Genomic DNA, 16,845 nt, shown 5'->3' on the forward strand with positions numbered 1-16,845 from the left:
TTATTAATTATTACGACCCTATAAAAAATTAAAATTTTATTTGAAAACTAAATCAACTCATTAGGTTTATCCATATTTTTAACACTAACTTAAATTTTACCCTTTTTTGGAAAAAAAATAAAAATAAAATAAAAACCGAAAACCAAACTAATCGAACTAAACTTTGAAATCAGTTCGGTTCGGTGGATTATATTATTCTTAATTTTTTATAATCATATTTAAAAATAGAAAATAAATATCACAGCAAAGGCCACATAAAAGTCAACCCTGTATTTTCGGTCACTCCGTCAAACAGAATCATTTTCGAAGCTTCAAGTTGTGGTGACAAAATGAAGAGGCAATGTCATCAAGTTACGGCAATAATCCTCTGTGTCTTTCTTTTATCTCATTCCTCAGCCACAGAATCTCACACAGTGTGCATTATAGGAAGCGGCGTCGGCGGCGCCTCAGTCGCCCACTTCATCCGCCTTTACTCCTCCTCCGTCCAACCCCAAGTGATCGATCGAGTCAAAATCTTTGAGCGAAACGGCGTCGTAGGTGGCCGTATGGCCACAGTCACTATATCCGGGGAGACCTTTGAGGCTGGCGCCTCCATTCTTCACCCCAAGAATTACCACGCCTTGAATTTCACGAGAAGTCTTAATCTTTCGGTAAATGACCCGAAAAACACCGAGGATACTCTCTCCCTGGGCATTTGGGACGGGCATAAATTTCTTTACAAGACGATGAACACGAACTCCAAGTTGCCTATAGTTCAACGATTTGTGTCGTTTGCGAATTCGGTCATACTATGTTTGAGATATGGGTTCTCTCTCTTCCGGATGAGTAATTTTGTGGAGGTATAGAATCTATTTGCAGGGTTAAAAGGATTTTTGTTTTGTAAGGTAGTGTGATTTTTACTGCTCAAAGCACTGGATTTGGTGCAATAATCATATCTCGGGGTACTTTACTTTGATGCAGTGCTTGCTGCAGATGAAGTTATCTAACTCATTGGCTTTATATCTTATCGCTTGTTCTTGAATGTATTCCTGTATTTTTTGAACTAATATGCGCTATAATGTGCAGGAACGTCCCAGGATTTGGTTCGTGAAACTTTTATATTTTTTCAAAAAATTCAGATAATAATTGTTACCAGAAATTCCTATATATGTTATGCGGTTTTGGTGACTTAGAAACGTATACAATTGTAGGCGATGATCAATAAATTTTTGAGGTATTATGAAGATTTTGAATCACGGCCCATATTTGAAAGTGTTGCGACGATGCTTAAATGGGCGGGACTATACGATCTCACTACGCGAACATTGGGAAAGGAACTAGTGGAAGTTGGATTGTCTCCTTCACTCGTACAAGAGCTAGTCACCGTGAGTTACATGATTCCCTTATCTGATAGTCTCTCAAGTGTCATCTTGAATATTTAGCTTTTGGCTTGTGCTTGTCATGTTAATGGACCTCTACTAGTGATGTCAGAGCCAGAAGTTTTGCAATCATGCAATCATGGGGCCAAAGAAAAGTTTGAAGGGTACAAAACCATATTGTTAAGTGTAAGATAAATTTATCCGGTGCGCATCGAATGGTAGTGGCCGCCGATTTCCTCGTCATAAAAAGAAGAAGAGAAATTTAAGAGGAAGAGGAGGAAATCGCTCTCACCTGCCTCTAGCTCCGTCACTTGTGAGTTAGCCATCCGTAGAATATAGATGCATTTTGCTTTAGATGTTCTGAGGTTTTTTTGTATCTTTTGCAGCTAAATATGAGATTTTCTCACTTTTGTAGGTTATAACGAGGATAAACTACGGGCAAAGTGTGAACATCAGTGGACTCGCTGGTGCAGTTTCCTTGGCCGGATCAGGAGGTGGTTTATGGTCTGTCAAAGGAGGAAATTGGCAGATGGCTGCTGGATTAATTGACCGTTCAGATGTTCAGTTGCTCCTTAACGAAGAAATTGAGTCCATTTCTCACCTCGGAGATTTTTATGAGCTTAACTCAACAGTGGGAAAAAATTACAGCTGCCAAGTTACGGTTGTGGCAACACCCTTAGATGAGCTAAATATATGTTTCAGTCCTGGAATATCAATACCTCCTAGGAAATTGCAGCACACTCATGCAACTTTTGTTAGTGGTGTTTTAAATCCTGTGAGTATATACCACATCATTGGTATCTTTTGTGTTCTATCATGTTCCCATTCATTTTTCCCTTATAATTTAAGCATTTGTTTTAATTAGGCGTATTTTGGTCTGAAAGAGGTTAAGGACATCCCAGAATTAGTTGGCACAATAGAGTCTGCTGATATACCTTTCTCGTGCATCAGTATTCTCAAGCAGCATGAGAAGGATATGACTTACAAAGTATTCTCCCGCCAAGAATTGGCAGATGACTTGCTTGACAAAATTTTCAGGTATAGTTCGAATTTCTTGTGCAGCATCTGATTATATAATTACGTGTCTTTCAATACTGGAATAGCTGGTCGGCCAAATGCTACATTTTGTTTGTGTTATGAAAATTTGCCAACAGGAAATGCATTGAGTTTGAATTTGTGGTCACTTATTTTCCTTTTAATGCTTGGCACCATGGTTCATTTGATGAGGGGGGATTTCATGTATTTTTGGGGCAAAACTTTCAATTTTAGAAAAATCATGCTTAAAATTTCGATTTTTTTATCATATGAAAATCTGCCCTTGCCATTGATGCTAAATAGTTTGGGATGGGAAGAAAAACATGTGGCATTTAATATGGGCACGACCTGTGGTGACATACGAGGAAATGAGAGCCAAATATGAGATGATTTGGTTAAGAAAATAGTGTGGTGGAGGTTCATTATCTATTTACTCAATCCTGGTTTATAAAGTGTATCCTGGATTCACGTCCCAGTGGTGGAAGGAGCTGTAAATTTCGCCAATAATACGAGGGAGGATCCTCCCTTTGTTTTAGAAAATCTTTTGGCTCTATTTTCAAACTCATCTCTACTTTTCTTATCGTCTCACTATCCTTCTTGCACCATGGATTTCAGTGTGAGAGAGGAGACGCTGAAAGTCAACTGGGGTGCATATCCGCATTACCACGCTCCTGAGAAGTACGCTCCCTTCATTTTAGATGATACTCATCTATACTATGTCAATGCATTCGAAAATGCAGCTAGCACCATAGAAACGACCGCTGTTGCAGCTGAAAATATAGCACGTTTGATCCTCTCGAGATTATATGTGCAAGCTGATTTAAGTTCACCCAACTTGAAGAGCTCTAGCATTGATTTATCTGAAAAGCATGTCGACTTGTAAGTTGAAGTATCAGTTTTTACGAGCTGATAATTAGTCAGCAGGCGACTGAAGTGTTAGGTTCAAATGCACGTGTGTAGATGTTTAAATAGAAACACCGTGCTAGAAAATTTGTGACAGAAACATAGCTGGAGTTTTTCTTCTTATTAGTTTGAATCTCATGTGCATACTTTTTCACGCCTTACTTTCCCATAGAGAAGATGATACATACAAGGATTTGCACATGAGATTATCCGTCTGCATATTTGGCATTGCACTTGCTCTATAGTTGGCGTTTTGAAATTTCCTTGGATATTGTAAATGAAGTAGTACATAGTATACTTTAATAGTGTCTGTAAATGGGTGTTTCGGTGCAATATTTGACAGCATTTTCCTTCGAGTATATTTGATCGACGATTTCGGTTGGGAATAAATCTAGCAAGCGGACTAGGTCAAGTTATAGTAAATGGATGATGAGTCCAAGTATCGATCTCACAGATACTAATATTTAATTACTAGAATTTATATACTTAAGCTAGACAAAATAAATAAAAAGATGATACGTGGATTATTAATTTAAATTATTAAATAAAATAATATCAATTAAAACGACGGATTCGGATATTAAGGAGGGATTCAAATTCAAATAAATAACTAAGACACACAACGATACCAAACTCTACTATGTTGACACGTGTTAAAATCCAATTAATTATTTAATTGTTGACAATCACGGTGAAATCCCCAAATTTATTTATTAAACGATTCCTCGAGTTAATAAACCTATTTAAATCTAGCATTTCAATTATTTCTAATTGAATTTAATTAGATCTAAATGCATTAAATCTTCGTGGAATTTCAGTTTTCACCTAAAACCGCACACTGAAACCGAATAATATTTCTAGTCGGTTTAACCATGTGTTGATGACGTCTTTGTTGCTATATTTAATCAATCATCTTTCGATTCGTGATTAATCAACATACATGTAAATAGTTGATCAGGCTATTAACAAGAAATATTAAACTAACATCAATCAATGATTAAAATCTAGAAAAATAATATAATGAAAATAAAACAAATATCAAATAAAATATTGTTTGACCCTATTGTGGTCTTAGCCTAAATAAAATTACTCCATGAATTCAAAATAGAAGTGAAAAGTCATATTTAAGTTCATAGAAGAATACAAAATTAAGAATGGGTGAAAGGAATCTCAGTGATTTGTGGTGTGTGATGAGGAATTCCTCCAGCTTTTGTCTCTGTCCTCCTCCCTATTTCTTTTCTCTTCTTCCTCCCTGGTTCTCTTCTTTTCTCGCATTGTTACGGATCTCCTCCCTTCTGTTCACTTCCGTTCTTTTTCCTTTCTTCTCTCTCCTTCTCTGTACTTCTTCTTTGCCTCTTTCTCTTCCTCCTTTTTCCCTTCTCCGTTGTTCACTTCCGCGCTGATTTTTTTTCTCTGTTTGCGCCTCTCTTTCACGTCTCTGCCTATTCTCTTTTTTATCCTTACTCAATGGGCCTCCTTCTTTCTTTCCTTCTAAGCCCATGTCAAGTAAATAAAGTATAGATAAGATATTTATCAAGATTTACATAGATTTTTCAAGATTTCAATATCATTAAAAAATAAAAATATTTTATTTCCCTTCTTTTGATATTTTGTTTCCTTTGAAATCTAGTAAATTTATTTTATCTCTTAATTTAAACATTTTTTCACTTTTATTCAAATCTAAAATTATTAATTCAAATAATCACATAATTAGGGATAAAAATTCTAGATAATGACAAATATTATAAAATTAAATCCCTAAAATATTTGCAAGATTTGGCCTTATCAATCCCCCCACACTTAGCTTTTGTTCGTCCTCGAACAAATAAAAAAATAAAAATATAACCGAGAAATATTCAATGATTCACCACAAAATTGATACAATCAACACTTTTCAACCATCCAAATTCCGCCACACTCAATCAAAAGGCCACACTTTGAAAATCATAAAATTCACATTCATTGCAACTTCAAAACTCAAGCATTCACTAGAAAAGATCAATATAATGAGACGTGTGTAGTGTGAAAGTCAAAACTCATATTCCTCAAAGGTGTTTTAGTTCAAGGAGTGCTCATATTTTCTGAATTTTTTTTTAATTTTTTTTTAAGAAATTCTCCATAAGCTTGTCTTTCATACCTTTCTCCACTAAATGTTGGAGGAATATGACTCGGTCAATAGGTCTTTTTAAGCTTATAACGTTAGGCCACGGCTCACGGCTACAATAAAGATAGGGATATTCAAAATGAGAGGAAATAAACAATTATTCCTTCAGCGCATTCCTTCATCTCTTATCTTCCTCCCTTTTATTGAATTTCATCATCTTCCATCTAACTTTTCATCTTCCTTGTACTTTCGTTTATATTCCCTCTTTTTTTTTCTCTTCCTTCAGCTTTTGTTTTTTTTCTCATTCTTCAACAACATTCTCTTTTATTTTTTTTTCAATCACCACATCATACAATATTATTTCCTCCTTTCTTTTTTTCATTACATATATATTTTTTATTTCATAAATCCCCTTCCCTTTTTCATAATTTTTTTCAAACTCCTCCAATTTTTCTTATCAATTATCAACACATGAGGGTTATTGAAAATTTTAAAGCGCAAAATGGTTTTATTTCTCTCAAAATTAAGGTAGATGAATAGTGCATGAGCTAAAATTTGGTAGTTGATGTGGGATTTCGAAGGAATACGAATGGGGGCTAATTGTATGTCTTTGACACACTCCATTCGATTTATTAGGCTCAAAATGAGATACTGGGGATATAAATAATGCATTGGGTAGGCTCGAAAGGCTCAAACGGTCCAAGGATCGCCTAAATCATCCCCAGGTCATTTTCCTCTGTATTTTCGCCTCGAAAGATAATCAAACAAGTTCTAGACTGTTTCTTTTCTTTTTTTTTTCTTTTTTTTTCAATTATATATATATATATATATATATATATAAGCTCACCTCTTGCCAATTCACGATTAATTCATATAAGTATGACCTAAAGTGCATAGATTATGTCTCAAAATATGATACAAAACTAGTTTGTGCTCAAATCCTTCGGCTTCAACTACAGCTCATCTCAATCAATTCTAGGTGTGATTAAATCTCTTGAGTGATCAAGAATCTAGAAAATCAATTAGTATGTCATGTAATCACAAGTGCGGTTTCTCAAAGAATAACCAGAAAAATTTTCATGCTCAATGATTAAACATTTAAGCACATGCTAAGTGTTGTGACGTGAAACCAAACACAAATTCTCCCCACACTTTATATTTACACTGTCCTCAGTGTCATGTCATTCAAAAAGAATATAAAAGTTGGATGCAGAATAGTAAGAGAACACTTCCCTGACAATGTTGTTTTAAGCTCCATGGAATGCTACATGGGGATGATAGAATTCCTCCGTGCATGTAGTCTCTTGTTTCAACAGTTAAATCTTTTCCAGAATCCAAATCATCTTACTTCATTCCAATATTCCCTACCCACACGAAAATCACAAAGGATTAAACTAACAAAATGAAAAAAAAATAAAAAAAAAATAAATTAAACAAAATAAAATAAATCACTGGGTTGCCTCCCAACAAGCGCTAAATTCATTGTCTATAGCTTGACTATGGAGAAACATCCATCAAATAGCGGCTTCCGCCCATAGTAAATATCATACAATATTACATATGGGTCTTGATTATGTGTGCCCTCAAGCTTGGCATGATATTGACATTGTAAGCTCATCGCTCCAACAACACTCGGCAAAAATTGATTATTAGGGGAAGAACAATCCAATCCATGATAAAGCTCGTAGAGGATATAATATTCTTGAGTTTGGGTTGATGGAAATAAAGAATCTGCTTGTGGAATATATGATAAAACCATATATGAGTTCAAATCATTCGCCTTCGGTTCCTCTACATCCTCCAACTTCTCTTCTGCCTCATCTTCGCATAGAGATTCCTCGAAGAATTCTTCTTCCTCCAGCTTCACTTCTGCCTCATCTTTGCACAAGGATTACTCATAGAATTCTTCTTCCTTCAGCTCAAATACTTGTGGAAGATCAGATTCAGATGAAATTTCTACATGATTTGAATCACTCTCCAAACTTTTATTGTTTGAGTTGTCAGCATTAACCCATACCTGATTGGTCATTAATTAATCGACAAAAATCGCTTCGTTCTCTTGGTGGATTTCGGACACTAGTTGCATTAGAAGCTCAACCTGTTCATCGATGAAACACAAAGAGTTGACCATCTTCTCCCATTGGGCCATGATTTGATCTAAATGTGCACTACGCTCTTCTTGTTGCTCAAATGGTTGGTTTACAAAATTGGGGCAAAATTGTGGAGGATATTGGTGACTCCAACCCTGCAGTGAAGGATCACAATGCCAGTGGTAGTCGAAATCTGCCATATCATTTAACAACTGCATCGCATTGCTGTATTCTCTATTAAATAAGTGACTACCAGTTGCCAAAGCTCCATAATTTACCCAACTTCTTGTTGCCTCATCCAAACCAAAATAGAAAATTTGAATAAGAGTGTAGTTTGACAAATCATGAAACCGAAAGTTGTTTGCTAGATCATTGAATCTCCCCCAAGCAGCATAGAATGGTTCCGAGTATTGTTGTGCAAAATTCGTGAACACTCTTCGATGATCCATCTTTAAGTACCTCGCAATAAAATAAAATAAATCAAATAAAATAGAAAAAAAATTCGAAAAAATGTCTAGTCTCAAATAAGTAATTTATTCTAATATTAAATAAACTAGTCCCCGGCAACGACGCCAATATTGCAAAATGACCCTTATGTTTGTTCTAAGTTTCACTAAAAACCCCATGAAATTTTGTAACGAGGAAAAAAAAAGCCCTTATGGTTGAAAATCTATGATCGAAAAATCAACTATCTAAAACACTGATGTGTATTCGTGGCTAAAATAAGTACCATCAAATTTATTAAGTTGCACAATTTAAGTCGAAACGATATATTGAATAAAATAATTCAAATTTCCAAATTCACAAAAATGGAAATGTAAATAAACAATACTTGCGAATAGCATTGTTATAAATGAATTTCATAAATCAACATCGTCAGTTTTTGATGAAATAGAAACTCAAGAAATATAATCACATTTATTTTTGATGAAATAGAAACTCAAGAAATATAATCACATTTATGAGGTGAACAATTTTCACTAAATAAAGCCCTGGTCGAGGGTATTATCGTGATTTCGCATGGAATATTAATGTCTAAACCAAAAGTGGGGAAATAAAATTCAATTCAATGTTATTTATTTATGTATATAAAGGGGGCAGAGTTAGACGAGGGAATGAAGAGAGAGAGGGAAGGCGAGAGGGAAAGAAAACACGTCAGGCGAATATACGTACCAACGCCGCCTCCTTGATTCCCCTCCGCTCCTCTTTCAGGTACGCATTCTACGCCGTCGGAAACCCTCAAATCGATTCTTCTACACTATACGCGCTATAACTCCGTGGTCTGGCTTCTGTATTTAATCTATTTCTGGCGGGAAACGAATGAATTGGATGTATGGTTTTTCTTGTTTTTAGTTTAAATCTCATGTTTTGCGGATTGGATCATAATTCTGGGGTTTTACTGAACTTTTTCGGTGTGTTGCATTGTGTGTAGAGAATTGGGACTCGTTGCAGTTTCTGTGCATGCAGGATTGTTGTTTCTTGATTTAGGTGCTTATCTTGAGAAAGCGAAAATTGAATTCTCCTGTGACTTTTTTCTTCAGTTTTGTTTCTTAAATCTTTTTCTCTGGATTTATGAAATGGTCATTTTGATTTTTTTGATAACTTGGGTTTGTCTACCCTCGGTTTAGTCGGTTCTTGTCGATAACATTTTGTTGGTGATTTTTTTTTTCTGGGCTCTTTCTTTCATTAGTTTTTTGTTTTCTTTTTTCGCATTTTCTTTACTTTCTGCACGTGGGTTTTTAATTCAAAGCAATTCTTTTACTTCAGCATTGCTGATCCATATTTGCTGTGATTTTTACTTGTTTTACAGGATATGAACTTGAAACTAGAAGGTGCTTAAATATACGAGTTATGCCGCTCTACAAAAGAAAGCCACTTGCCTTGGTGGAAAAGCCCAGTGATCTGAAGAATCAGGAGCTAGTTTTTCAAATCCGCTTCACAAAAGAAATCTTCAGAAATTATAGGTAAATTTTCTTCTCATTGAAGTGTAAATGCTGGTAAAACTTAAGACTCATTTACCTTTTTTGTGTTTACATATTTCACCATTTAATTTGCACAGTGAATATTTGAAGAGGATCAACTTATATCGCCAGAGGGTTTGGAATTGCAAAGCTACAGGGAAGGGTAACCTAACCTACGAAGAGGCTCTGATTTCCGAGAAAAAAGCTTCTGAAAGAATCCAAAATATTCCTACTGAATATGTAACTCGTGTACTTCATGATGTCCAATATAGTATGTCCGCTCCTTTCCGTTTATGAATCTAATAAACATAAGGAAACATTTTTTCAGGCTATTAATGAGCCTAGATCTTGCTTTTTTCTCTTTGTTGGTTTCCGCTCGTCAATTAATAGCTAACTAATCTAACAAGTGGAAAGTATTAATTCGTTGTTGGATTTTTTCCGTCACGATGAGCTATTGTACTTCTCGATAAGTAGAATGATTATCGATTTTTTTATGTACTTGTTTCCTTTTTGTTAGTTCGTTAAATGAATTCCCGACACGTGTCAGCATATAAAAAAACTTTTTTCTTTCCTTAAAGCCGGTTCTTTTCTGTTCGCGTTCTGCATATTTGTGACCTGATAAAGACACTGACAGCTCATTGCTTCCTCTGACTCGGACATCACCACAGTTTTCCTGCTGATAGTCTTAAGCACAGTTTCTTCCTCATGATATATAGTCTTCAGATATGGTTAACGTGCCCATGAACATATATCCTTGATAACATTCATTGTACCTGACTTCAGTTTCTGCTGTCGCTTTTATGATCTTGGTAGTAGTATTTTGAGGGATTCTTTATGGAATATATTGGGAATTTACTGTAAATGCTGAGGGGGCGATTATTTCCAACTTCGGAGAGAATGGAAATATTTTATGGTGGTTGGTATGAAGACTAGCAATAGTAGGTCGTTAAAGTCGATGACATCTATTTGTGCTATAATAATATTATTTCTTCTACATTTTTCCTGGAATTCATATGTCGCTTGATGTTCACCCATGTTACATTTTGTGTATCTCATGTAGGCAATTCTGTTGCAGGCGCTTAGGCCCGTAAAGCTCATTGTCATAGTAGTCTTTTAATTTTTTATTTTCATAGTGTTCTTAAGCGATTTGGAGTTTTATCCTTATAAATAGAACTGGTTTTTACCTCAATTATGAGTTTGTGCCATTTAGTTGATATGAGGAGGCCTCGTTCTAGTTCTCCTCTTGGTTATTTTTATATATATACAGGTGGGGGCTTGCTAAAAAATTCCTCTCCCCACTCCCCACCATGAACATAGTGTCGTAGTTTTGTTCTTATTTTGAAAAAAGGAAAAAAACCGATGTAGCTGAAACCAAACATAAATGCTACTATCACTATAAGCCATCAGAGAAATTACTACCATCCTGTCAATATTCGACGGGGGCATACTGGAGCTAAAATCATACTTGTAGCTAAGTGTGCCCTGCTAACGCAGATGATTCCCATCTACTCCACCTCTTTACCCCATCAAAATTAGAGCCAAACTTACATTAGGGGCAATGATTACCACCATCCTCTTGAATTTCAGAGAATCATATATTCCCCTTTTATAAGCCCATCCCTCAGGCCTTGGATATAGGGAAATCTTATTTTTGGTATTTCTGCTATTGATAATTGGTCGGGAAGTGTCGTTTATGCTTTTCAAGAACTGCATTGATTTCTTGAATTGTCAGTTTACTCTAATTGGATTGATGTGCTCTTTCTTCTAGACTATTGTTCTTGTGGGTATTGTTTACTGCATTGCACAAGATACTTCTAAAATTTAATCTCTGTGGCAGGCATGCTAAATTTAAAAGATCTGGTCAACTCAATTGCTGCAAAGTTACAAGGTCCATTTACAGTGGGTGCTGAATTATATGGAAGGAAGGATGGTCGTTTATATCCATGCAAAATTGTGAAAGTTTTTCATGAGGATGCTAACAGAACACAGTATGAGATTGCATGGCTTAGCAGTGACCATGAAATGAAGGGAAAAATAATAGTAAATGCTGATGAACTTACGGGAAAAAATCCACCTCTTAGTAAACGTTTTCTGAAGTCTTTCATCAAAGACTCTACTTATCGAAGTCTACCCTGGGTCATACACGATAATTTGGCAAGGAAGCATGGAATCTCAACTGCTCCTCCTTTTGAACTAAAGAGTAAAATTTCCATTCCAGGATGGACTTGTAGTTTGTAATAGAAAGCGAAAGAAAAATGAAGACAAACCAAAGACTGCGGTGAAGTCTGAATTTTTTTCTTCTTTTAGTACCTTTATATTTTTTTTGGAATTGTTTCATGAATTTTATTGATTACAGGAGCAAAATGAAAATGGGCTCAAGGTATATAAACGGAGAAAATTGGGTGAGGAAATTTCTATGCCTTCAACATCCACAAGGACTGCTAATGGAGGTAGGCCGTAGGCTTTAGTTGTCGTGCTTTTCAGGTCCAGCATGGTTCTTTCAGTTGCTCGCATTTTAGTGTTTCCTTGCTATCTAACAAAAGTCACACGTGCAATTCATTTATTCATTTTTGGATCCAGTGTAAAAACAAGAAATGGAAAGTTGGGTTGGGGTTAAGTTAGTTCTCTCTTCTTCTTTTGTCTTCTACTCTCCTTTATGTTTTATTGTGGACTCATAACTAATCATTAGTGCCTGTCTGGATTATTCTGTTTTTTTTTTTTTTTTTTTGTATTTTTTCTGTATGTTTTGAAATGTGAAAGAAGTTTGTTTTTTCTAGCCCTCGTTTTATCTATGTTTATTCGTCTCATTTTATTAGCTGCAGCTACTGAGAATCCAGAAGCTAAAAGCATAAAATATCCAATTGACGATCTCCTTGTGGAACCTGCTGAGGAAGATCGGCTTTTGACAGAAAGGCCTTTCCTATGCCGAGATTTCGATTTACCTATGGATTGTGTGGGGAATCTTTTGATGATTTGGGATTTTTGTAGTTCTTATGGCAGGCTTTTCAATCTGTCACCCTTTTCCCTCGAAGACTTTGAGAATTCTGTATGTTATAAGGACAGCACTCCATTACTCATCGTCGAATCTTATTCAGCGCTGCTTCGCTTGCTTTTGAATGACACAGGGAAGTTTTCCATGGCAGTAGAAAATAAAAAAAGAAAATCGAAGGTTATACATATGAGAAATTATATTTCTCAGACAGTTATTTTTCATCTTAGAAAAAGTTATGGAAGGATGACTCATCATTATCTTCTTGTTTTAGTTGGTTCTTTCTTAAGCAGCCTGACCTCTCAAATTCTTTGTATTTCAGATTACACAAATTAATTGGACTGAATATCTGTGTGATTTCCTGGAAACAAGTTGTACTGTGGATTTTTCTATGCACATCAGTACAATTAAGCGAGGTCATTTTGGCCTATTAGATATTCATGTGAAACTGGCATTCTTTCAAGAACTGGTTGCTCAAGCTTTAGAGACGGATACTATTCGGGACAAGTTGGATGAGTATGTTGAAGAACGACAGGCTCTTTCTGCAACAAGGAGGGATGAAGCATTGGACGAAGGTAGAAAGAAGAGAGAAGAAAAGGAGCGTAAAAAGTTAGAAGCTACTCCAAAAAACGGTATGCCCAATGGTGTTATTTTAGAGAATAGAAACGACAAAGTTTACACCCGAAAAAAGAAGCATTCGTCAGTTCACTCTCAGCAGAATCATTCTTCTACAAACAGGTTGGAGTGTATTGTTTTTTTTTTTATTTCTAAAATAATGACATTTGGTAGATGAGTTGAATGATATTGTAACAATCTCTTGATTTTCTTCCCTTGCTCCCGGAAAATATTGGCCTACAGTGAGATTGAACACGGAGACAGCATATCTGAGAAGAATTCTAAGAAACTGAAGGTTGAAGCCAACTCCTCTGAAAATGGTAATCATCTATCTAAGAGAGAGATTCACAAGTTGAAGAAATATGAAATCAAGGAATCAATCGAGATGAAAAGCACTGAGCAGAGGGTAATCTCACTCTCCATATCCGTGTATGTGGTGCTTGGTGGGTGTTATGACTTATGAGGGGTTTGTGTTTGTTTGCTTTTTTTTTTTTTGCATCTGTTTATGTTTGTGCTTGTTTAATCCCGTAAAAATGGAGAAAAGGTTGATGGAGATGAGTAGGTTTGCTTGTTGTGAACGTTGACACTGATAGATCCACTATTTACTCTTGATGCAGAAAGAATTTCTTGAACGTGAAATTGAGAAGAGATTCATCCGCACTATACCATTAGGGAAAGACAGAAATTATTGCAGGTATTGGTTTTTTCGACGTGATGGAAGAATATTTGTTGAGAGTTCTGACTCTAAACAATGGGGCTACTATAAAACCAAGGAAGAGGTATGGATCTACGGCTCTGTTATCTTGTCATTTTTTGTTTTATTTCTATTTACTACCCGAAGTGTTCGTGCAGTTTGATGCTTTGATTGGCTCATTGAATCCGAAAGGTGAGAGGGAGAGGGCGCTTAAAAAGCAGCTGCAGAAATTCTACAACAAAATATGGTTTGTGAATTTGTGCCAAAGCATTTCTTTCTCATTATTGTACTGCTATGCTGATTTCTGATGTTAGTTTTTATGTGCTGAATGAAGATTGATTTTGCATTTGATATTAGTTGAATATAGAACTGTGTTTGTATATCTAGTTTATAACATAACAAAAGGTTGCGAAACATCATTGAGTTTTTTTCCTCAAGAGCCTTGGGAAAATCACAGGGATTAGACCAAGTATTTTTTCGAATTCAAAGTTTATTGTACTCCTGATACAAACCATCTTTATAATTAATGTTGATAGGGTTGTTTGTCTTCAATAACAGTTAACACCGTGATTGATGCGGCTTGTCAAAATATGTGGACCGTGTCAAGTTTTACCCAAATTCAATGACATTGAGTCAACATGGTCATACCATCACTTTAATGATTATGCTTCATATGTCTTGTTTTTTTTTTCTTTTTTTAAGGTTCTCAGACGGGAACGTCAATCTTTAAGATTTTAGCCCTGGACTTTCATATGCTAAAGTTCGCTTAAAGAAGAGTATCCTGGATCTATTATCCTATCCCGTTTTTATGGCATTTTCCAATTTCATTTCACTTTTACAGCGCCCAACTTCAAAAAAGTTCGAAGGAGGCCACACAAAGAGATATACAGGAAGAGGATGCTCTGGTTCGCAGGTCAACTCGTGTCCGTGCCCCGCCAAGGGAAAATCCTGCCCTTGCCTTCCTAAAGTATGAGAACAAGTGGAAAGAAATTTAATCTTCGTGTTAAAGGTAACGATGCTACTAACAGTTAGTTTAAGTGGTAAAAAGAACTCCGAATTATTTTTACCATGTGTTGACAAGATTAGAGTAAGCGGGATTTAAGTGGCTATGCGCTTGGTATATACATCCCATTTAAAATCTTATTCATTCTTTTGTTGGGACGATGTCTCGATTTGCCATCGGGGATTTTGGTAATAATCCCATCTACTGGCCTAGTATTATGTTGTTACTCTTGATATTTGTAAATGACATTCTTGTTTTTTTTTTTTAAAAAAAAATTAGATTGTTCTTTTTTTTTTATGTTCAGCTTATTTTCCAATTTTTTTCTAAAAAACATATGATGTTGCTCACCCTAATAGAGGGATGCCTTGTAAGTCCTACTTGAAAATGGATGAAACGTGATTATCATAAACTATCCCTTCGAATCCCTTGCACAGTTGCACCAAACTGGCTCTACGGGCTGTAACTCTAAAATATATCCAAGGCAAGCGGTAGGAATTTTGGCTTTGTATGTGCTATACCGTGAGTAACATTTTCAGTATAGTTTACACAATGTTATATAAACATCTGATGCTGCCAAAACCAAAACTCGTAAAAAATTGGACCTTTTCCAGTTACCAATGAAGGCAGACACGCATTCATTTTCTTTTTCAACCCCACCATTTCCGAAGCAAATTCAAGACGTTTCCCTTGAAAAGACCATTGATTACGAACACACTATCAAATCAGAGTTAAATTTACTCAATAGTCTCGTTTGATTATGCTTGAGACTTTAACCAGAAAAAAAAAAAAAAACTAGCTTTGCATCATATCGCAACGCCATACTACATATCAAATTCGAATCTAAAAAATTCCCTTAGTTTTGACGAGAAGTTCATTGGCTTTAGGACGGGGCATGTGGAAACTTCGAAAGTTAGGGGTTTATTCCGTTCCCAAAACAACTGCTCCTCCACGCATGTAAGATGACCCATTGTTGATATGGTATCCCGCAGCTGATGATGTGGCACCTTTACTGTCGGATTCGATCTAAACCGATTAGTATAACTATATGAAGTGGACAACGAGGATACTGGTGGTGTTCGGCTGCTGCAGCCACCTCTGTTTACCTTGCAGAGTGTGGCGGAGCTCTGGTGAAAAGTCATGAGAATAATAAAATAGTGCAGCCCCTGCAATTCTTAATCAATGATTCTTTTATAAGCGAGATATCGTCATGCACACATTTTTGAGTTTTTTTTTTTATTTTTTTTATTTAGTAGGAGATGGATTTTGAAATTCTTATGATCAGATATAACCAAATATCTTTAAAATGTGTGTTGGATGGATGTATTTCATTTTGATTTTATCTAGATATAGATCTGAAAGTTAGATTTGAATTCCATTGATATTAATCCAAGCACACCTCTAAGTTACACTTGTATTAATGAATGTATTTAAGATAAAATGATTTGATTATGAGAAATATTTTAAGAAATTGATTTCATACGATACTCCTCTTGTATATGTATTTGAAATCAATTATTATCGAATTTCATAAATTTGAAATCAATTAGTATTTCTTCTTTCAAAATTAATAAATTTTAAGTCCATTAATCACAAATTTTTAATTATTTATACCATCCCAAAACATGTATAATTTTTTTTGGGTATATATATATATATTATTAGGATAATAATAATATAAATAAAATAAAAAAAACTATATAGAAAGCGTGAGGTGTCAATCTTGCAAGAGTAATCCAATCCAGTCCTGCAACGCAAACAATGAACCTTCGTTGGGTTGTCGGGCTCTCTCTTTTTTCCTTATGGGAAACTTTCCACGCGCCTGTGATTTAGTTGCAGCCACGCTCGTCCCTCGCTGGTCCCATTTGGACACGTGGAAATTAATTGTTTTACCAACTGCCTTTTTTTTTTATCTGCGCCGCTTGTATCTTTGCGTGACTTTTTCGACATCCACTCATTTTCTGCCACGTATCCCACACTTAACGAAGTAAGTTTTAGCGGTGCCACTCCCGAATTGATGTTGCCACTCTCTTCTCGTTTTTTTCTGCAAAATCTCATTGAAGCGCAGACGCTTCAATATTCAGGTTGCATATACT

General features: G+C 35.6%; 1 protein-coding gene and 1 pseudogene across 1 annotated transcript; both read left to right on the forward strand.

Annotated features, from left to right (window-relative positions):
• The first annotated feature begins 260 nt into the window (after positions 1 to 260).
• On the forward strand, positions 261 to 3,450 carry LOC142523203 (farnesylcysteine lyase-like). Its single transcript, XM_075626874.1, has 5 exons — positions 261 to 839; positions 1,191 to 1,364; positions 1,774 to 2,133; positions 2,224 to 2,396; positions 3,009 to 3,450. The coding sequence occupies exons 1-5, from the start codon at positions 330 to 332 to the stop codon at positions 3,274 to 3,276; spliced, it is 1,485 nt and encodes a 494-aa protein (XP_075482989.1). The 5' UTR covers positions 261 to 329; the 3' UTR covers positions 3,277 to 3,450.
• Positions 3,451 to 8,577: 5,127 nt separating this feature from the next.
• On the forward strand, positions 8,578 to 15,041 carry LOC142522491 (uncharacterized; annotated as a pseudogene).
• The last annotated feature ends 1,804 nt before the right edge of the window (positions 15,042 to 16,845 follow it).

The sequence above is a fragment of the Primulina tabacum genome, chromosome 13 (genome assembly GCF_025594145.1).
Source record: "Primulina tabacum isolate GXHZ01 chromosome 13, ASM2559414v2, whole genome shotgun sequence".
Classification (NCBI taxonomy): Eukaryota; Viridiplantae; Streptophyta; class Magnoliopsida; order Lamiales; family Gesneriaceae; genus Primulina; species Primulina tabacum.

What these genes read in the sequence shown, in the direction of transcription:
- LOC142523203 (XM_075626874.1), top strand. Translation starts at nt 330, where the DNA reads ATGAAGAGGCAATGTCATCAAGTTACGGCAATAATCCTCTGTGTCTTT. An exon ending in TCGTACAAGAGCTAGTCACC is followed by an intron (nt 1,365 to 1,773) that starts GTGAGTTACATG and finishes TCACTTTTGTAG; the next exon opens with GTTATAACGAGGATAAACTA. An exon ending in TTGCTTGACAAAATTTTCAG is followed by an intron (nt 2,397 to 3,008) that starts GTATAGTTCGAA and finishes CATGGATTTCAG; the next exon opens with TGTGAGAGAGGAGACGCTGA.